General features: G+C 44.2%; 1 protein-coding gene across 1 annotated transcript; it reads right to left on the bottom strand.

Annotated features, from left to right (window-relative positions):
* Positions 1–4,369: 4,369 nt before the first annotated feature.
* On the bottom strand, positions 4,370–19,374 carry LOC139446197 (fibropellin-1-like). Its single transcript, XM_071227515.1, has 10 exons — positions 19,287–19,374; positions 17,519–17,679; positions 16,242–16,377; positions 15,414–15,577; positions 14,753–14,880; positions 10,804–13,443; positions 9,752–9,884; positions 8,787–8,949; positions 7,371–7,450; positions 4,370–4,509 (listed from the first exon to the last, which is right to left on the bottom strand). The coding sequence occupies exons 1-10, from the start codon at positions 19,353–19,355 to the stop codon at positions 4,410–4,412; spliced, it is 3,774 nt and encodes a 1,257-aa protein (XP_071083616.1). The 5' UTR covers positions 19,356–19,374; the 3' UTR covers positions 4,370–4,409.
* Positions 19,375–22,171: the final 2,797 nt, after the last annotated feature.

Genomic DNA, 22,171 nt, shown 5'->3' with positions numbered 1-22,171 from the left:
TTATTTGAATGTCTTATTGGTTGATTTTTTTTTTTTTGGTCTATTCATTGTGTTTTGGTTCAGTTAATTTTTGGCTGTTTGGTAGTCTTTTCTTACTTGAATTGCTTTTTCGTTTATTTGTATATTTGTTTAGTTAAATGGTTGTGTTTTGTTTTTGGTTGTATGTTTCTTCATGTTCATGGTTGTTTGTTTTCTTATTTGTTTGTTTGATTTCGTTTTTTGTTGCTGTTTGTTGTTGCTTGTTTGATTTGTTTGATAGGTTTATTGGTTTGAGAGGTTTTTCCTTTGATCTTTCTTAGTTTGGTTCAGGATGTGGTGTGTTTGCATGTTTGTTTGGTTAGTTGGTTACATTTCTACTCGTTTATCATTTACTGTGTTTTGGGGTCATCTGTGTTTTTTGTTTGTTCGATTAGTTGAATGGTTCCCTTTTGTTCGTTTGTCGTTGTTTAGGTTGGTACTTGTTTTGTTGATTTCATTGTTTGTTTCCTTGTTTGTTCATTCGTTGTTTATTGCTGCTTTGCTAATTCGTTTTTTTCTTGTTTGTTTTGTTGTTCGCTTTTGGTTTGGTGGTTTCATTTTTGTGTACTATTTTTGTTGTTCTTCTTCTGTTTGGTTGGTCCATCCCCCCTTGATAACCGTGCATTGTCGCTAGTTCCCCCACACACTCCCAATTTTCCAGTGCACCCTTTATTCACCCCCCTCCTAACACTCTACTTCCCATCCATCATCTCTCATTACTACTTCACATCCACCCTCTCTCATTACTTTTCCCGTCGTTATTACCATATTATCTGCTTGTTTGTTTCATTAATTGTTTGTTCTTTTAGTTGGTTGGTTATGTTCTTAGTCGCATAATTTTTTTTTTTTGTTTAGTTTGTTTGAGTCTGTTTATTGTTGGTTGGTTGATTCATTTGTAATTGTTTGTTGATAGTCTTTTTCGGTTTGTTCTTTGATTCTTCTTTTTTAAGTTGTTTGTGCTTGTTTTGTGTGACAGTTGAATGTTTGGTTGAAGCTTTCTTTTTTGTGTTTCATTGTTACTTTGTTTCGTTGAGTGTTTCGTTGTTTGGTGGTTTTAGGGTTTGTTTGTTTGGTCTGTTGGGTTTTTGATTGATTGATTTGTATGTTTGTTTCTTTGTGCTTTTGCTTTTGATGTCGTTTGGAGTCATTTTCATTTCTTGTTTTGTGTGTTTGCTTTATTCCTGTGTTGTTGATTTTTTGTTAGTTTGTTCGTTATATTTCTTACTTGTTTTTTGGTATGTTCTTTGGTTGGTTGTTTTTTGCTGGTTTCATGTTTGTATTGTATTATATGTTATCATTTTTTAGTTCGTTGATTTAATATGTGTATTTTTCTTTGTTTTATTGTTGGTTGGTTAGTTGTTCTGTTACTCCCTTGGTAGTTAGTTTGTTGTTGTTTTGTATTTCTTGTTTTCCTGGTTTCTTTGTTTTGTAATTGAATTGTTGTATTTTTCTACTTGGTTTGTGGGGTTTGATTATGTTACAGGTTGATTGTTGTTAGGTTGATATATTTGACTTTAGTTATTTGGTTGGTTGGATTTTTGGTTGTTTTTTGTCTTTTTGTATTGCATTTGGTTTGTTGTTTGTTTGTGTTTTGTTTGGTTAGTCGTTTTGGTTGGCTTCTTTGTGTTTTTGTTCGGACTTTTGATTATTTGTTTCTTTCTTTGTTTCTTTTGTTATATATTTAACAGGTTTTGTTGGGGTTCTTTTTTTGTGGCTTGTTTGTTGTTTTGTTCCTTGTTTTTTGTGTGGTTTGGTTGGCAGGTTGATATGTATGTCTTTGGAATTTTTTTTGTATTTTGGGTGTTACTTTGGTCAACTGTTTTGTTGTATTTTGTTTTGTTGACTGCTTGTTTATTTACATGATTGTCGTTCCATCCCTCCGTCCTTTCTACTACCCCACCCCACCCCCCACCCCCCCTACGATCCTCCCAACTATTCCCTCCATCCTCCCTACTTATCCGTCCATCCGTTGTTTATTTACTTTATTGTTCACTCCATGTAGTTTACTGCCTCACGTCATGTAGTTTACCCCCTCACCCCGTGTAGTTTACACCCCCCCCCCCACCCCATGTAGTTTACTCCCTCACGCCATGTAGTTTACCCCCTCACCCTATGAAGTTTACCCCCTCATCCCATGTAGTTTACTCCCTCACGCCATGTAGTTTACTCCCTTACGCCATGTAGTTTACTGCCTCACGCCATGTAGTTTACTGCCTCACGCCATGTAGTTTACCCCCTCACGCCACGTAGTTTACTGCCTCACGCCATGTAGTTTACTCCCTTACGCCAAGTAGTTTACTGCCTCACGCCATGTAGTTTACTGCCTCACGCCATGTAGTTTACTCCCTCACGTCATGTAGTTTACTGCCTCACGCCATGTAGTTTACTGCCTCACGTCATGTAGTTTACTCCCTCACGTCATGTAGTTTACTGCCTCACGCCATGTAGTTTACTGCCTCACGTCATGTAGTTTACTGCCTCACGTCATGTAGTTTACTGCCTCACGCCACGTAGTTTACTCCCTCACGTCATGTAGTTTACTCCCTCACGCCATGTAGTTTACTGCCTCACGTCATGTAGTTTACTGCCTCACGCCATGTAGTTTACTCCCTCACGTCATGTAGTTTACTGCCTCACGCCATGTAGTTTACTGCCTCACGTCATGTAGTTTACTCCCTCACGCCATGTAGTTTACTGCCTCACGTCATGTAGTTTACTCCCTCACGCCATGTAGTTTACTCCCTCACGCCACGTAGTTTACCCCCTCACGCCATGTAGTTTACTGCCTCACGCCATGTAGTTTACTCCCTTACGCCAAGTAGTTTACTGCCTCACGCAACGTAGTTTACTGCCTCACGTGATGTAGTTTACTCCCTCACGCCATGTAGTTTACTCCCTCACGCCATGTAGTTTACTGCCTCACGCCATGTTGTTTACTCCCTCACGCCATGTAGTTTACTCCCTCACGCCATGTAGTTTACTCCCTCACGCCATGTAGTTTACTCCCTCACGCCACGTAGTTTACTGCCTCACGCCATGTAGTTTACTCCCTCACGCCATGTAGTTTACTCCCTCACGCCACGTAGTTTACTCCCTCACGCCATGTAGTTTACTCCCTCACGCCATGTAGTTTACTGCCTCACGCCACGTAGTTTACTCCCTCACGCCATGTAGTTTACTCCCTCACGCCATGTAGTTTACTCCCTCACGCCATGTAGTTTACTGCCTCACGTCATGTAGTTTACTGCCTCACGCCATGTAGTTTACTCCCTCACGTCATGTAGTTTACTGCCTCACGCCATGTAGTTTACTGCCTCACGTCATGTAGTTTACTCCCTCACGCCATGTAGTTTACTGCCTCACGTCATGTAGTTTACTCCCTCACGCCATGTAGTTTACTCCCTCACGCCACGTAGTTTACCCCCTCACGCCATGTAGTTTACTGCCTCACGCCATGTAGTTTACTCCCTTACGCCAAGTAGTTTACTGCCTCACGCAACGTAGTTTACTGCCTCACGTGATGTAGTTTACTCCCTCACGCCATGTAGTTTACTCCCTCACGCCATGTAGTTTACTGCCTCACGCCATGTTGTTTACTCCCTCACGCCATGTAGTTTACTCCCTCACGCCATGTAGTTTACTCCCTCACGCCATGTAGTTTACTCCCTCACGCCACGTAGTTTACTGCCTCACGCCATGTAGTTTACTCCCTCACGCCATGTAGTTTACTCCCTCACGCCACGTAGTTTACTCCCTCACGCCATGTAGTTTACTCCCTCACGCCATGTAGTTTACTGCCTCACGCCACGTAGTTTACTCCCTCACGCCATGTAGTTTACTCCCTCACGCCATGTAGTTTACTCCCTCACGTAATGTAGTTTACTCCCTCACGCCATGTTGTTTACTGCCTCACGCCATGTAGTTTACTCCCTTACGCCAAGTAGTTTACTGCCTCACGCCATGTAGTTTACTCCCTCACGCCATGTAGTTTACTCCCTCACGTAATGTAGTTTACTCCCTCACGCCATGTAGTTTACTCCCTCACGCCATGTAGTTTACTCCCTCACGCCATGTAGTTTACTCCCTTACGCCACGTAGTTTACTGCCTCACGTCATGTAGTTTACTCCCCCACGCCATGTAGATTACTGCCGAACACTATATAGTTTACTGCTTCACACTATGTAGATTAACAATGAATTAACAATCGGGCAGTACATGTTGCAATATCAACACAATGTCGTCCCCTACTTTGACCTGGAGGTGAGTGTTTTATATCAATTCAGAAGGTGACGATTTATCCAGAGTATTATGTCTAATAAAAATGTTTAACACTGGGTCTCAAGTGTATAAATGATATTTTATTCACAAGATATTACTCATATCGCAATCTTCAGATGTCTGACATATGTCCATAGGAGGGGTTGCAGAAATTCATCTTGGTTTCCTCAGTCACGTACACGTACTCTCGTGCTGCTGTCCGCCGCCGTCGCCTAGCAACATTGAAAACATGCATTTGGAACTAAGTCATATCGAGACGTTGATTGAACAAGGTAAGTAACACAGCTTTCACATGTAACTGTGTAATTTTATGCGTGAGTGTGTACACAGTTACGTATTCTCTGCTTTGAGTGGGCATCTTGTGTTCGGAAAGAACGCTATCACATCCTCTCCAAAGAGAAGTAGATCGTAATGTTTGGAATACGTAGAATAAATTATCGTCAAGTATTCTCTACGTTTAGGAGTAGGTCGACATGCATCTTCAGTGGGGAAGTAGGTCGTCACACATCCTCTCAGTAGGGACGTATGTCGTCACAGATCCTCAACGTAAGGAAGTAGGTCCTCACGCATCCTCTACTTAGTGGAATAGGTCGTCACGCATACTCGTCGTAGTGGACACGCATCCTCGGTCGTCACGCATCCTCAATATAGAATAGGTTGTCTAGTATTCTCTACGTGGAGAAGGTCGTCTAGTATTCACTACTTAGAGTAGATCTCCAAATATTCACTAAGTAGAGGAGTAGGTCGTCTAGTATTTTCTACGTAGAGGAGTAGGTCGTCTACTATTCTCTACGTAGAGGAGTAGGTCGTCTAGTATTCTCTACTTAGATGAGTAGGTCGTCCAGTATTCTCTTCGTGGAGGAGTAGGTCGTCTAGTGTTCTTTGCGTGGAGGAGCAGGTCGTCTAGTAATATCTACTTCGATGAGTAGATCGTCTAGTATTCTCTACGTAGAAGAGTAGGTAATCTAATACTCTCTACGTGGAGGGGAAATGCACTCTGCAATATGTACTTGCTATACTTGAGACAAAGTTACTTTGAATGACTTCTTGTTGTGACTGCGAATTTGTAGATAACTGGAACCCAGGGTGTAATATCATAATACTCCTCGTTACCTGCAGTAGATAACTGGACTAGTAGGTGAAATATCATATTTCCTGTTACCTGCAGTTGATAACTGAACCCCAGTGTAAATGATCATATTCCCCTTACCTGCAGTAAATAACTGGACGCCCGGGTGAAGAATCATATTCCCCGTTACCTGCAGTAGATATCTGGACCCCAGTGTGAAGTGCCATAAGACTCCCTGTTACTTGCAGTAGATAACTCGATCCCAGGGTAAATAATCATATTCCCCTTACCTGCAGTAAATAACTGAATCCCCGTGTGGAGAATCATTTTTCCGTTACCTGCAGTAAATAATTGCACCCCCGTGTGGAGAATCATATTCCCCGTTACCAGCAGTAGATAACTGGAAATTCGGGTGAAGAATAATATTCCCCGTTACCTGCAGTAGATAACTGGACATTCGGGTGAAGAATCATATTCCCCGTTACCTGCAGTAGATAACTGTACCCCGGGTGAAGAATCATATTCCGCGTTACCTGCAGAAGATAACTGGACGCCCGGGTAAAGAATCATATTCCCCGTATCTGCAGTAGATAACTGGACGCCCGGGTAAAGAATCATATTCACCGTTACCTGCAGTAGATAACTGGACCCCAGTGTGAAGTGGCATAATGATCCCTGTTACTTGCAGTAGATAACTCGATCCCAGGGTAAATAATCATATTCCCCCTTACCTGCAGTAAATAACTGGACCCCAGGGTGAAGAATCATATTCCCCGTTACCTGCAGAGAAAACCGGACCCCGGGTTGAAGAATCATATTCCCCTTTACCTGCAGTAGATAACTGGACAGCCTGGTAAAGAATCATATTCCTCGTTACCTGTAGTAGGTAACTGGACCCCGGGGTGAAGAATCATATTCCCCGTTACCTGCAGTAGATAACTGGACCCCCAGGTAAAGAATCATATTCCCCGTTACCTGCAGTAGATAACTGGACGCCCGGGTGAAGAATCATATTCCCCGTTACCTGCAGTAGATAACTGGATCCCCGGCTAAAGAATCATATTCCCCGTTACCTGCAGTAGATAACTGGACCCCGGGGTAAAGAATCATAGTCCCCGTTACCTGCAGTAGATAAATGGACGCCCGGGTAAAGAATCATATTCCCCCTTACCTGCAGTAGATAACTGGACGCCCGGGTGAAGAATTATATTCCCCATTACCTGCAGTAGATAACTGGATATTCGGGTGAAGAATCATATCCCCCGTTACCTGCAGTAGATAACTGGACGCCCGGCTAAAGAATCATATTCCCCGTTAACTGCAGTAGATAACTGGACGCCCGGATGAAGAATCATATTCCCCCTTACCTGCAGTAGATAACTGGATCCCCAGCTAAAGAATCATATTCCCCGTTACCTGCAGTAGATAACTTGACGCCCGGGTGAAGAATCACAGTCCCCGTTACCTGTAGGAGATAATTGGACATTCGGGTGAAGAATCATATTCCCCGTTACCTGCAGTAGATAATTGGACGCCCGGGTGAAGAATCATAGTCCCCGTTACCTGTAGGAGATAATTGGACATTCGGGTGAAGAATCATATTCCCCGTTACCTGCAGGAGATAACTTGACGCCCGGGTGAAGAATCATAGTCCCCGTTACCTGTAGGAGATAATTGGACATTCGGGTGAAGAATCATATTCCCCGTTACCTGCAGTAGATAACTTGACGCCCGGGTGAAGAATCATAGTCCCCGTTACCTGTAGGAGATAATTGGACATTCGGGTGAAGAATCATATTCCCCGTTACCTGCAGTAGATAACTGGACGCCCGGGTGAAGAATCATAGTCCCCGTTACCTGTAGGAGATAATTGGACATTCGGGTGAAGAATCATATTCCCCGTTACCTGCAGGAGATAACTTGACGCCCGGGTGAAGAATCATAGTCCCCGTTACCTGTAGGAGATAATTGGACATTCGGGTGAAGAGTCATATTCCCCGTTACCTGCAGGAGATGATGGTGATGACGACGGCAGCGATTCCGACAACACCCACTGATACAGTCACTGATAGGATTACTGTCTTCTGAAATGAAATAAATAATTTGTGCAGTATGGGCAGGAGCACTCTTGTCTAGTGCCAGGGTCCCGGTGTCGTCAGTGGCCAGTATGATCTAAAACATACTACTTACACCTTAGAAATATAAATTGAGAATGAGAAGTCTAGATTATCTGCGGAACTGAATACACAAGAACAGGCTTATAGAAAACGCACCAACGCCCTTTATGGTAGGCATCAGTGACTAAAGTGATGTAGGGGCGATCGGGTAGCCTAGTGGTTAAAGCATTCGCTCGTCACGCCGAAGACCAGGGTTCGATTCCCGACATGGGTACAATGTGTGAAGCACATTTCTTGTGTCCCCGCCGTGATATTGCTGGAATATTGCTAAAAGCGGCGTAAAACCATACTCACTCACTCACTAAAGTGATGTACGATGCAATTACCTCTTTTGACTTGTACATGTTCCTGTGTTTTCTCAGCTGAACAATTAACCTGCCTTTGCATGTGTTTGTGACTGGTGCCTCAGATGTAACAGGATTCGCTCACTATTTTGCGAACACCCAATAGTGACTTGATAGTGATTCAAAAACACATGCTCATGATATAGTCGGAATTGTACAGAGGCAGAGATTATTGGTATGGGAGAGGTTTGTGTCGTGATTATTCACTTCATGACATATAGGTAGTGCCACCAGGACTGACAGCCGGTCATAGTCGCCTTTGACGGCAAGCATGGGTTGCTGAAGACCAATTCTTACGTTATGATATGCAGATCTTACCCGTGAAGAGCCGCATTTGAATTTGTCTTCAGCAACTTTGTTTTTTTTGTAAAGGGAGACTAACGGGATCGGGTGATCAGTCTCGGTGACATGGTTGATGTATGTCATCGTATTCGAATAACGTAGATCGATGCTCTTGATTTCAATCACTGGAAATTTTGGCCCAGATTCGATTATGTACAGACCGCCGTCATACAGCTGGAATACTGCTTAGTGCAGCGCTAAACAACAAACAAACAAACAAACTGAATGTTGTTTCGTTTTCAAAATGCTGAGAATGTAAACGAGTACTGCTTAGCGTAGCGTTGAACAACAAACAAACAAACTGAATGTTGTTTTGTTTTCAGAATGCTGCGAATGTAAACGAATAATTAACCCATTACCTGTGAATATCGGGCCAGTAATAAAATCGTGGCATAAGACCAGGTACCCGGGTAAGTTCCGATTAAAGGGGTTAATAATTCACACAGCGTCCTGAAACACCGATCATGCACCGAACATTATTCCAGAGCAGCTGTCTGAGAAAGTTGAACAGTGGACGGCAATAATTATATATATTCTGGAACTTCTATCACACAGACCTTTGATGTATTTTCATTGCTTCCTGTATGTTCTGTCACAAGTTGTTTGGAAAATAGTTTCTGAAAGTCTGCGGCTGTGACGGAAGTAATTGCTTTCTGTATGTCACTGATGGATGTCTGTTTATCGCCACATTGAATACTGAACGAAACGGCATCCTTAAACCTGTTTACAAAAGAAAATGTTTGTTTACGTTTGCATATTTACCATATTATTCTGCATTCAAGTAGTGTGTTCATTCAGTAAGACTACTACTCAAATATTAATCATGAACCAGAAAATGGATATAATTATGATCAATGTTTGTTTGTTTGTTTAACGCCGCACTCAGCAATATTCCAGCTATATGACGGCGGTCTGTAAATAATCGAGTCTGGTCCAGACAATCCAGTGATTGATACCATGAGCATGGATCCACGCAATTGGGAAACGATGACATGCATCAACCAGGTCAGCGAGCCTGAACACCCGATCCCGTAAGTCGCCTCTTACGACAAGCACAGTCGCCTTTTACGGCAAGCATGGTTTGCTGAAGACCTATTCTTCCCCGGATTTTCACGGGTATATGATGTAAAACCGTCTGAAAGTATTTATCATGTGCTATTTAGGTGTGCCATGATACATTGTATTGGTATTTGCAATGGGACGTTGAGTAATTCAATAAAGATAAAATCATATAGATGTGTTATCAGTTAATTGTTTAGATCATAAAGCAGAAACACCAAAAACATAATAGTTTTGGTAACCACGGTAACCCGAGAGTTCCTTTCTATCATTAAAGACTCTGAAATCTTCATCAAGTCTGTAAAAAGTCAAGAAAACATTCAAAATTCAAATTAAAAGTATATTTGTAATAATAATTGGCCGTGTACCGAGTCACATCTGTTTATGACATGAGACTATGTTTGGTCTGTCGCTATATGTTTAGTAGTTTATTCGGATCAACTCTCTTGGAACATTACGTTACGTGTGAGACTGGGGTGTGAGACGGATGTGGTCGTCGTGGCACATGTGGTCCTTGAAGAAGTTGGTTAAACCCGCAACAATATATTGGCCATCTGCCGTTGTCAACGCCGTCTTGAAGTGAAGGGTATAAACACCTAGGTATAAATACAGAACGGGGTGTATATAACAACAGTTATAGCCAGGGACGTGTCGTGGTGAATGTTTAACACGATGACACATGCTTGGGGTGCAAAAAAAAGAGCATTGAAAAATTCTCTTGAAACGTCGTTAAAAACAATGAAGAATGTGTTATCTATGACAGCGTCTTATCTTCAGTTTCCAAATTCAAAATGCTAACCGAATACCTGATCCTGCTTGATGTTCCTGAAAACCCCATCATGACTGGGTGCCCTTGGTGGTCCAACACGGCCATAAGAATTCACATGTTGCCTTCTTCAGCATGGGGAAATACGAAAACTACCACTCGTGATGATATCATCTAATATGTTCTGGACCACGTTCGACAAAGGGACTAAGAGCAAAGACCATCATAACTCCCATGCTCTTACTTATAGATTTAAGACAGTCTTAGCGCTATTTTCGATTTGTGTAACTGGCCGCTGACTCTTGTTATCCTAGATGTTACATTTTCAGTTTGTTTGTTTGTTTTGTTTACGCCGCATATTCCAGCTATATGACAGCGGTCTGTAAATAATCGAGTCTGGACCAGACAATCCTGTCATTGCATCGATCCACGTAATTGGGATTCGATGACATGCATCAACCGAGTCAGCGAGTCTGTCCATCCGATCACGTAAGTCGTCTCTTACGACAAAACATAATCCCCCTTTTACGGCAAGCATGGGCTGCTGAAGACCTATTCTACCCCGGATCTTCACGGGTCCACATACAGGTTACTGTTGGCAGACCCCGACACACATTTCATTATGAACCTACTCATTTGGGGGCAGATGGTCTACAGTGCCACAGTCAAATCGGATTTATAGCCGTGCAATACACATTGTCGTATTTATGTAAGACTTAGACTAAATTAAGTGTATATTAATCACATACCTGACGGCTTTGTTGTAAGCACGGTAGTTGGGCTTGTGTTTGTGTCTCCCATGCGTTTATTTGTTGAACTTGTTTCTCTGTTTGTTTGTTTTGGTTGGATATTTGTCGGACTTGTGTTTCTGATTTTCATCGTTGAATGACTGAGTGGCACTGATGTTGCCGTTGTTGATCTCGTTGTTGACGTTGCCGTCGTAGCGTGTGGAGTAGTTATAGATATTGACCGTGTAGTTGTTGGTCTGCGTTTAGAAGACGTGGTGCTGGACGCGGTGCTGTGCTTATCAGATAAGGGAATATTAGGCCTTGTTGATGAAAGCGTAGTTTTCGTATACCTCAGTGTAGGCGATGTCGACCTTGTTGATGTCCCTTTGGACGATGAAACAGTAGTTGATGAAGACGCATGTGCAGCTTCAGACATATTGACGTCACAGTGGGCGCCAGACCAAGGATGGACACAGACACAGATCACGGCTGTGTCAGCTATGACACATGTCCCATTGTTGGAGCACGGAGAGGACCAGCATGGGTCTATCATGGTGGAACAATGTGGACCAGTCAATCCAGAAGCACAGACACACGTGACTTGATCATCCGCGAACAAACAGGTTGACCCCTGACCACACTGATTGTTTGCACAAGGGTCCACAGCCACATCGCATCGCTGACCGGTCCACCCGTAGGCACAGGAGCAGCTGTACCCATATATGTGGTCAGTGCAACTACCCCCATTTAAACATGGTTTCCAGCTACAATTATTAACGAAATCTCCACAAACACTTCCTGTCCAGTTTCCAGGACAAGCACATCGGAATCCACCATCGTAATTGACACATGTGCCGTTGTTGAGACACTGGGGCGAGACGCACTCTTTGACGTCTGTATCGCAGCGGTGACCCTTCCAGTAGGAGTTGCAAGTACAATTGTACCCTCCAGGAATGTCGACACACGTGGCATTGTTCTGACAAGGTCCGGCAGAACATTCATCAATTTGTGCCTGGCACTTTTGTCCGGTAAACCCACCCGGACACTGACATCGGTAGCCCTGGTCAGTGTTGGAGCAGGTTCCACCATTGATGCATGGACTCGGTGGTGCACAGGCATCCTGCCTATACTGGCAGGTCGTCCCCTTCCATCCCGGCACACAGCTGCAGTTATACCCACCGTCATAGTTGGAACACGAACTACCATGAGCGCACATTCCAAGAAAACATTCATCAATGTCCTGGTCACATTTCTGTCCATTCCAGCCATCAATGCACTCGCATTCGTAGCTGCCGTTGTTGTTTGTGCATCCTGTAGAATGATCGCATACGTTCGCTTTACACTCATCGACGTCTTGTTCACAGTGTGCTCCAGTCCAGCCAGAAGGGCAGACACACCAGGAATCTGTCTCGTTGCTCTGACAGGTGCCCGCGTTGTTACACGAACCCTCGGTACACGATCCTTTGAAATGTTCGCAGGTGTTTCCCGACCAATGTAGGTTACAGATGCAGTGAAAGCTGCCTAGAGTGTTGACACAGAAACCTTGGTGCAGACATGGGTTGGATCCGCATTCCTGTACATCTGTTGAACAGTTCGATCCCGTCCACCCTCCAGAACAGTTGCAGATGTATCCTCCAATGGTGTTCACACAGGTCGCGCCATTCTCACAAGCACCTGCCTCGCATTCATCGGTGTCTTGCTCACAGCGATCTCCATGCCAGGACGGCCCACAGCCGCACTGATAGGTGTGTGTACCGTCAAAACATGTGCCGTTGTTGAGACATGGGTTCCTGCGACAAAAACCAATGAAGGTTTCACACTTAAGTCCCGACCAGCCAGGAGCGCATTGGCAGGTTGAATTCAGCTCAGTTTCAGTTTCATCAGCTCTTAAACAAGTACCACCGTTCTGACATGGGTAGAGAATGCACGGATCATTGGACTCCGTACAGAGAGTCCCACGCCATTGATGGTCACACTCACATTTAAACGTCGTGTCATTGTGGACACAGCTGCCGCCGTTCTGACACGGGTTCGGGGAACATCTGTCAAGTACTGTTTGACACGTGGTCCCTGTCCAACCATCCGGGCATGCACAGACGTACATATCTATCTGGTTTATACAAGTAGCCCCATTCATACACTGCCTTGGGGGACACACAGGGTTTAGGTCTGTACATCGTTCACCCACCCACTTTGCTGGGCAGGTACAGTTGAATCCACCCTTTTCGTTGTTGCACGTTCCACCATTGGCACAAGGCTGCAGTGTACACTCGTTAACATCCTCTGTACAGTTGTGGCCCGTCCAGCTGGCCGGACACCCACACACAACCTTCCCAGATGTCACCTCACATCTACCCCCATTGTAACACGGGTTGGGTTCGCATCCAGGGCTATACGTCTCACACGTGGGTCCAGACCACCCTTCAGAACACCGACAGGAGAAGGTGGGTGAGCCACTGACGCAGGTGCCATTGTTTCTGCATGGGTTACTTGTACACAACGATTGGAATGTGTCACATGACGATCCTGTCCAGCCATCGTTGCAAGTACAGGTGTAACTTCCGGCGGTGTTTGCGCATGTGCTGTTACCCAGACATACTTGATTCAGTTGTGTGGGGGAGCACTCGTCTATGTCCTCTTCACACTTGTCTCCATGCCAACCTACAACAGACACAATCCACAGTGAGGGAGTCAGATCTCGAGCTAAATGACTGTTGGGGACACCATGGATGGGCTTCACGCATTGTCTGTATGTCAACCTACAACAGACACAATCCACAGTGAGGGAGTCAGATCTCGAGCTAAATGACTGTTGGGGACACCATGGATGGGCTTCGCACTTGTCTCCATGCCAACCCACAACAGAGGGAGTCAGATCTCTAGCTAAATGACAGTCGGGGACACCATGGATGGGCTTCGCACTTGTCTCCATGCAAACCTACAACAGACACAATCCACAGTGAGGGAGTCAGATCTCGAGCTAAATGACTGTTGGGGACACCATGGATGGGCTTCGCACTTGTCTCCATGCCAACCTACAACAGAGGGAGTCAGATCTCTAGCTAAATGACAGTCGGGGACATCATGGATGGGCTTCGCACTTGTCTCCATGCCAACCTACAACAGAGGGAGTCAGATATCGAGCTAAATGACAGTCGGGGACACCATGGATGGGCTTCGCACTTGTCTCCATGCAAACCTACAACAGACACAATCCACAGTGAGGGAGTCAGATCTCGAGCTAAATGACTGTTGGGGACACCATGGATGGGCTTCGCACTTGTCTCCATGCCAACCTACAACAGAGGGAGTCAGATCTCTAGCTAAATGACAGTCGGGGACATCATGGATGGGCTTCGCACTTGTCTCCATGCCAACCTACAACAGAGGGAGTCAGATATCGAGCTAAATGACAGTCGGGGACACCATGGATGGGCTTCGCACTTGTCTCCATGCAAACCTACAACAGACACAATCCACAGTGAGGGAGTCAGATCTCGAGCTAAATGACTGTCGGGGACACCATGGATGGGCTTCACACTTGTCTCCATGCAAACCTACAACAGACACAATCCACAGTGAGGGAGTCAGATCTCGAGCTAAATGACTGTCGGGGACACCATGGATGGGCTTCACGCATTCCTAAGCAATGCGGATCAAGTAACCATCAAGAAGATCAATGCGTAGATGGGAAAGACTGCATACATCCTGGATAGGGGGTGTATAAATATAAACATAGCGTCAACGACGTAATTATGTTGTTACAATAATGCTTTTTCGGCTCATGTCGATCTATATATTGTTGGAAACACCAGTCATACGTATTTTGTTCGCAAAAATATAATTTTCCCACCTAAAACATAGATATTACACAGATTTGTTTCCTAAAGTTCTGTCGGAGTGGGCGCACAATGTGTGAACAATTGCATGTACATGAACTCGAACACGGCAGTGTATGTGTAACAGAGACCTGTGTTGCAGCGGATGGCCCCAGTCGTGTGGTCGCAGTAGGAGTTGATGTAGGTGGTGGTGCAGTTGATGGAGCAGTCGTTGCCGTAGTAGTTGGGGGTGCAGCCGACGCTGACGTCTAACACTAACCTGGAGATATACATTTAGCTTCGTTACCATTCGAGTGCATTACACAAGTGTCCGGAGTAACGAGGTTATGTACCAACGAAATACAGACTTTCGACATGTTGAACCTCTTTGTGGGTAAGATTGAGTTGCATTTTACACCGCTTTGAACTCTATATCACGTAGCACCAACTTATTAAGGTTTGTCGGTTTGTTGTTTAACGCCGCTCTCAGCAATATTCCAGCTATATGACGGCGGTCTGTAAATAATCGAGTCTGGACCAGACAATCCAGTGCTTAATATTACGAGCATCGATCCACGCAATTGGTATACGATGACATGCATCAACCAAGTCAGCAAGCCTGACCACCGGATCCCGTTAGTCGCCTCTTACGACAAACACAGTCGCCTTTTACCGCAAGCATGGGTTGCTTCAGAGCTATTCTAACCCGGCTCTTCACGGGTCGGATTCTGAGAGACTCGGTTTAAACTGAATATTCGCTTATTGGTGTCAAGTGATGTCTATTTGGGTTCATTACCACCTCAGTGAACCTACACAGTTCTCATCCTCGTGCCACTCAGCGTCAGCGGTACACCGGCAGTTGTGTTTGTTGTCAAGGGAGTCGTGAGGGTGGTGTTAAAGACATCGATGAGGGCATCTTTAGAGTCACCAGCGTTTTTGTCCATCACGTTTATCATGAAAGGCGTTCCACCTCCTCGCTGTAGAAAACAAGTATTTACAGAATATAAATGGCGTCTTTTCATCATTTGTTTCGTTATTTATGTCATCTGGGAACTCGGATTGTCAAGGTACAAATAGTTGAAGTCCATTCTTTGTGAACTCACTCACTAGCCCAGGTACCCTCTTCCAAGCACATGCGCTTACTCACAAGCACATGCGCGTACTCACAAGCACAAGGCACTCACGACCACAGACACTCACTCACAAGCACAAGGCACTCACCCACTAGCCCAGGTTATGCTTGTCGTAAGAGGCGACTAACGGGATCGGGTGGTCAGGCTCGCTGACTTGGCTGATGCATGTCATCGTATCTGAATTATCGATGTTCATGATGTCAATCACTGGATTGTCTGGTCCAGACTTGATTATTAACAGACCGCCGTCATATAGCTGGCATATTGCTGAGTGCATCGTTAAACAACAAACAATCAAAGAAACTCGCCCAACGGAACCAATTTTCAAACACAAGGCACTCACTCACAGGCACAAGGCACTCTAAAGCACAAGACACTCACCAGCACAAGGTACTAACAAGCACAGGCGCAGACACTCACTTACTCGCTCACTCACTTACAAGCACAGACACTTACGCCCAAGAACATGCGCCCAGTCATTAACTGAGACCCTTGCTAACTGACTTACTGGGTTCCAGTGGGGTAGGTGCAGAACAACGGGGTTGAGCGTCCTGTTCCCGATGTGGTTGTCGAAGGTGATGTTGTTGGCGTTGTATGTGACGTCAGTGACTAAGTACGCACCGTTGCAGACACGACTGGCCATACTGCAGACACAGAAGTAGGGTAGAAGGCAGGGACTACACAACATAAGGTAGGCCACCCGAAATGATCTACCCCTGGAGGCCATCATGTTGAAGATGCGGGTTCGATTATCCTCATGGCTATATCATGTGAACATTGTAATATCTACCTAAAATATATTTGTGGAATATTGCAAGCTGGGCATGCCCTTGACTATAGCACCCTGACATCTCAATCTCCACTCATAGTAGACCACCTACCCAAGGAAACACCCTACCCCTGCGGTTGGAACAGTGTGAAGCTAATACAATCCACCTACCCGCGGGGCTTCAGATGGAACTGTGTGAAGCGAATACAATTAACCCACCAAGTCATGGGATCAGCCTACAGCCGCAGATGGAACCGTGTGAAGCGAATACAACCCAGGGGACACCCTACCGCCACAGATGGAACAGTGTGAAGCGAATACAACCCAGGGGACACCTTACCACTGCAGGTGGAACTGTGTGAAGCGAATACAACCAAGGGGACACCCTACCGCCACAGATGGAACTGTGTGAAACGAATACCACCCAGGGGACACCCTACCACTGCAGGTGGAACTGTGTGAAGCGAATACCACCCAGGGGACACCTTACCACTGCAGGTGGAACTGTGTGAAGCGAATACCACCCAGGGGACACCCTACCACAGCAGGTGGAACTGTGTGAAGCGAATACCACCCAGGGGACACCCTACCACTGCAGGTGGAACTGTGTGAAGCGAATACCACCCAGGGGACACCTTACCACAGCAGGTGGAACTGTGTGAAGCGAATACCACCCAGGGGACACCCTACCGCCGCAGATGGAACAGTGTGAAGCGAATACCACCCAGGGGACACCCTACCGCCACAGATGGAACAGTGTGAAGCGAATACCACCCAGGGGACACCCTACCGCCGCAGATTGAACAGTGTGAAGCGAATACAACCAAGGGGACCACCCTACCACCGCAGATGGAACAGTGTGAAGCGAATACAACCAAGGGGACACCCTACCGCCGCCGATGGTACAGTAAAGGGAATAGGTAACCCACCCACCTACCCACAGGTCCCAAGATGGAACAATGTGAAGTGAATACAACCAAGGGGACACCCTACAGCCGCAGAAGGGTAGAACTCACCTGCCAAGACAGAGGACGAATTGTGTGTCGCACTCGTCTGGACACACGTGGCCGAAGACGGGTTGTTGGTTCTCATCGCAGCATCGGTCATCGGCGGTCACTCCTTTGACGTTGATGTAGTTGCGGAAATGCAGATACACGTCCACGCTGCCCAGACCTTCCTGGGGACAAAGTCTTCTTGTTAATACGTTTAGCGGAGTCATTGTGTTACCAAAACCATCAGCTTTGTGTCGTTGGGATCGCGCGAATGTCGTTTAACGCCACAGTAGGCAATATTCAAGCTTTATGGCGGTGACCTGTAGATAATCGAGTTTGGGTAAGGCAAACCAATGACTGAAAATGTGAACAATGATCCACTCCACTGAGACATTAACGATAGCATGCCATAAGCCCCGTCACAAGGTCTGGTGCAAATTGGTCTCATATTATTAGCAAAAGGGTACTGGTACAAACCCGGGTCCTGAAAGAATAACAAGCAACAGAGTATTGGAGTCGTATTGAAACCCGTGTCCACGCGGGGTGATAAGCCCTACAGTATTGGAGACCTATTCAAACCCGGGTCTGCGTTGGGTGACAAGCCCTACAGTATTGGAGACCTATTCAAACCCGGGCCCCCGCGGGGTGACAAGCCCTACAGTATTGGAGACCTATTCAAACCCGGATCCCCGCGAGGTGACAAGCCCTACAGATTAAAGACCTATTCAAACCCGGGTCCCTGCGGGGTGACAAGCCCTACAGTATTGGAGACCTATTCAAACCCGGGTCTGCGTTGGGTGACAAGCCCTACAGTATTGGAGACCTATTCAAACCCGGGCCCCCGCGGGGTGACAAGCCCTACAGTATTGGAGACCTATTCAAACCCGGATCCCCGCGAGGTGACAAGCCCTACAGATTAAAGACCTATTCAAACCCGGGTCCCTGCGGGGTGACAAGCCCTACAGTATTGGAGACCTATTCAAACCCGGGTCCCTGCAGAATGACAAGCAAGAGAGTACTGGGATATATTTAAACCGGGTCAATGATACAATGACATGCACCAACCAAGTCAGCGAGCCAGACCACCCGATCCCGTTAGTAGCCTCTTACGACGAGTATAGTCACCTTTTTACGGCAAGCATGGGCTGCTGGAGACCTATTCTACCCCGGATCTTCACGTGAACATGGACCACGTATGAAGAAATAAAGTTTGATGTACCCCAATATGTACTGTAATAAAATATGTTATCGTTTTCTCATGAACATTAATAAGCACAAGGACTCTGTATTGGAATATGAAAAATTTGAAAAAAATATTTTAGATTATGGAAACAGGAAAGGCTAAGCTCACCGTCTAACTAAATTTAAAATGAGCTTTTTTGACTCAAAATGTTAATTTTATCACTGGATATACGATTGTCGACGCCGCAGAATCGTCCCTCGACGTGCCTGAGTTTGATGTAACTAGTGGTAATAATCGATGCAACAGTGCATCATTAACAAGTTGTTATTCATCCATTCACTTGGGTTAGCCAACCAGTGGTTGATAACAGGAGCAGCGGTTTCCGCCAACACAGCTGGCACACACATCGGCGCGAAAAGTGGCGTAAAATCACACTCACTCACTGAGACCACGCAGACCGCATTTAGTCGACTACTACGACAAGCATCGGATACATGAGACCTACTCTAGTCCAGCTTAGGAAAATGTGGTCTATTTGCCTTAATAACTCTCATCGTTAAACAATGTCAATAACTATTTCACACAGAATGTCTAAATTAACAGCCTTACCTGAAGGAAAAATAGACTTGACAGAAGCAGTAGGCCTACAAGTCCACAAAGTGGTACACCTGCCCGCATTTTGGACGCTGTCAACACAAGCCTGTCTGGTCAGGTGAGTAGTGTAGATATGTGGCGGCGGTAACTGTCATTGTGTGATAACAACGATATCAGTGATAACGATGATAAACTGATAGGAATTAGGGCGATATGTGTGTTGCAATCCTTGACATGGGCTGAAGTGTTTGTTTGTTTGTTTGTTTGTTGTTTAACGACGCACTCAGCAATATTCAAGCTATATGATGGCGGTCTGTAAATAATCGAGCCTGGACCAGACAATCCAGTGATTGACATCATGAGCATCGATCCACGCAATTGGGATCGATGACATGCATCAAACAAGTCAGCGAGCCTGGCCACCCGATCCCATTAGTCGCCTTTTACGACAAGCATAGTCGCCTTTTACGGCAAGCATGGGTTAGTGAAGACCTATTCCACCCCGGAAAGGGCTGAAGTGATACTGGTCTTTGACGCTTACTACTTTACAAATCAGTTATCATAATAAGAGTCAATCAGGGATTCGAACCCGTGATTACAGGCCTTGCACAAGTCAAGCTTCACTATCAAGCAGTCACATATTCAGGATTTTACTGCCGTCCTTGATAGGACCATTCTCGAATAAAATTTGTCAAAGTCTGATCAAGATCCTGTGATTCGTAGCGGTAAATTCACAAATAATCAGATATTGTTCAGGAAGCGTCCCGATTTAGCCGTTTCCAGCCGAATTCGTCCCGATTCTCCCGTTCTCAATCCGAATCTGATCCGATTTGTATCTTCCGCATGGTAAAAAACGACCGAATCGGTCCCGACAGCGTGGCGATTCTCCCGAATGCGATCCGACAGTGATCAGACAGTGACCGGACAGTGAACCGACAAAGACGGCCTTAACGGAGTCAGGGCCTGATAAAGCCATATGACACATGTATAATGACCGTCATTCTAACCTCACAACATCCGATACTGGTGATCTGTTCTGATCCGCAATCCGACTGTGATTGTTCATAATGATGAGGATGCTTGGTCTTTTTTCAAAATTTGTAGCGTATTTCGTGCCTATGAATTTCAAAAAGCAAATATTTCTTTTCCTTGATTTTGGTTCATTAATACAAAAACAACATGTTTTAGAGTTAAGGTAGAGAGTTTGCAACCTTAATTAATCCTAATATTGCATTTGCAGACATTTAAAAACGAAAAATGCAAATTACAAGTCACTACTGTTACATGTTGTAAAAGTAAGGATTTTTATAAATTGTCATTTGAACTGGGCTTTTTTAGTGATACTATCATTTTCTGTGAAGAGTTGTACACAGAAAAGTCAAAAGAAACCAAATTGAGGAAATTTAAAAGAAAAAATGATTGTAAGCTTTGGCTTGTCAATTTACATTTTGATAAAATTTTAAATTATGATACCAGCCTTCTTGTACTAAAACATTGTTTGTTCTGGCAGATTCCTTTCAGAACATACAATCACATGATTATTTATTAGATAATAACAGATAAAACAAATAACAAAATTAAAGAAAATAATAAATAATTACTATAATTTAGGCCGATAACAGTAGTGACATTACATGTAACAGTAGTGACGTTTTGATGAAACAGGAAATTTAATATGACTTCCACATTCCATCTTTAGACGCAACAAACAATGTTATCAAACACAAACCCATCATATCAACTGAATAAGCTTTAATTTAAATGAAAAACCTGCCTCACTCAATTGGAGAAAAAATGTCTACCAATCGTTCAGTTCAAGTCAAATTTGTAAAACTTAAAGAGATATGTTTTATAAAAATTTAAAACATGTATTAAAATTAAGTAACACTAAGTTACAACATATTCTTTCAGATTTTACAATCCCTAGTCACTACTGTTACAATTCAGTGTCACCACAGTTACATCATATGCACTTCGAGTAAAACTGTTGGTATTTCAATGAAATCAGTTTTTGTCAAACAGTTTTTAATGAGAAATGCACTTTGAAAGTAATTCTCTGCAATAGTAAAATTTAATCCCCAAAACCATTTTCTTACAACATTAAATCAGTTGTCACTACTGTTACATTTTGTGTCCCCACTGTTACAAAACAACTAAAACGTATTAGATGAACACTAATGTCAATAAGTTCAAACAATCTGTCAAGAAATGTCAAACTTACATGTGTTATTGTTTCAAATCAGCTAAGAATGTTAGCTAACACTTTTATTTAGGCACTTCAATCAGAATGTGTTACAATCGCTAAATCCCCAGTCACTGCTGTTACAATTAAGTGTCCCTACTGTTACTAGTATTTAAAATAGTCATTACTGTTGCAATGACAGATGTGATTCTGATAATTTTGAAAATAAATTCATAAAACTTAATTGAAACAAAGTATATTAGTTTGAGTAGTTATGTAAGTAAAGCAGAATCTGTATTGAGATTCATTTCAGTCTCAACTGTTACCATCCTTCGTCACTACTGTTACATATACTTGCCGTGTTGTCTGTTTTCTGGCCATGCATGTGTGCATTTTTCAGAACTTTCAAGCAAAATCATTGTATTCTTTATAATAATTATCTGTACAAACAGCTATGAATTATTCTTTCAATTGTCCTGCAGAATACTAGTTCAACTGACGATTTATCCCCACTGTTACAATGTCTGTCCCCACTGTTACATTATAACACAAATGACACTGTAACAGTAGTGACCGTAACATTAGTGACAAATCACTGAACTTTCATTTCTAAAATAATGATTGGTCCCTGAGGATCAAAACACACATGCTTCCCAAACTATGCACAAAATGGAAAAGCAGTACACATATGCACACAACAATTATATGACATAGGTTT

The sequence above is a fragment of the Haliotis cracherodii genome, unplaced genomic scaffold (assembly GCF_022045235.1).
Source record: "Haliotis cracherodii isolate W230 unplaced genomic scaffold, xgHalCrac1.p SCAF_6, whole genome shotgun sequence".
Lineage (NCBI taxonomy): Eukaryota > Metazoa > Mollusca > Gastropoda > Lepetellida > Haliotidae > Haliotis > Haliotis cracherodii.
The sequence above is the reverse complement of the archived record's forward strand: the minus strand, read 5'-3'. Positions and strand labels throughout refer to the sequence as shown.

What these genes read in the sequence shown, in the direction of transcription:
- LOC139446197 (XM_071227515.1), bottom strand. Translation starts at nt 19,355, where the DNA reads ATGCGGGCAGGTGTACCACTTTGTGGACTTGTAGGCCTACTGCTTCTG. An exon ending in GCTTACAACAAAGCCGTCAG is followed by an intron (nt 9,885 to 10,803) that starts GTATGTGATTAA and finishes ATTTATACCTAG; the next exon opens with GTGTTTATACCCTTCACTTC. An exon ending in GCAATGAAAATACATCAAAG is followed by an intron (nt 7,451 to 8,786) that starts GTCTGTGTGATA and finishes ATTTCATTTCAG; the next exon opens with AAGACAGTAATCCTATCAGT.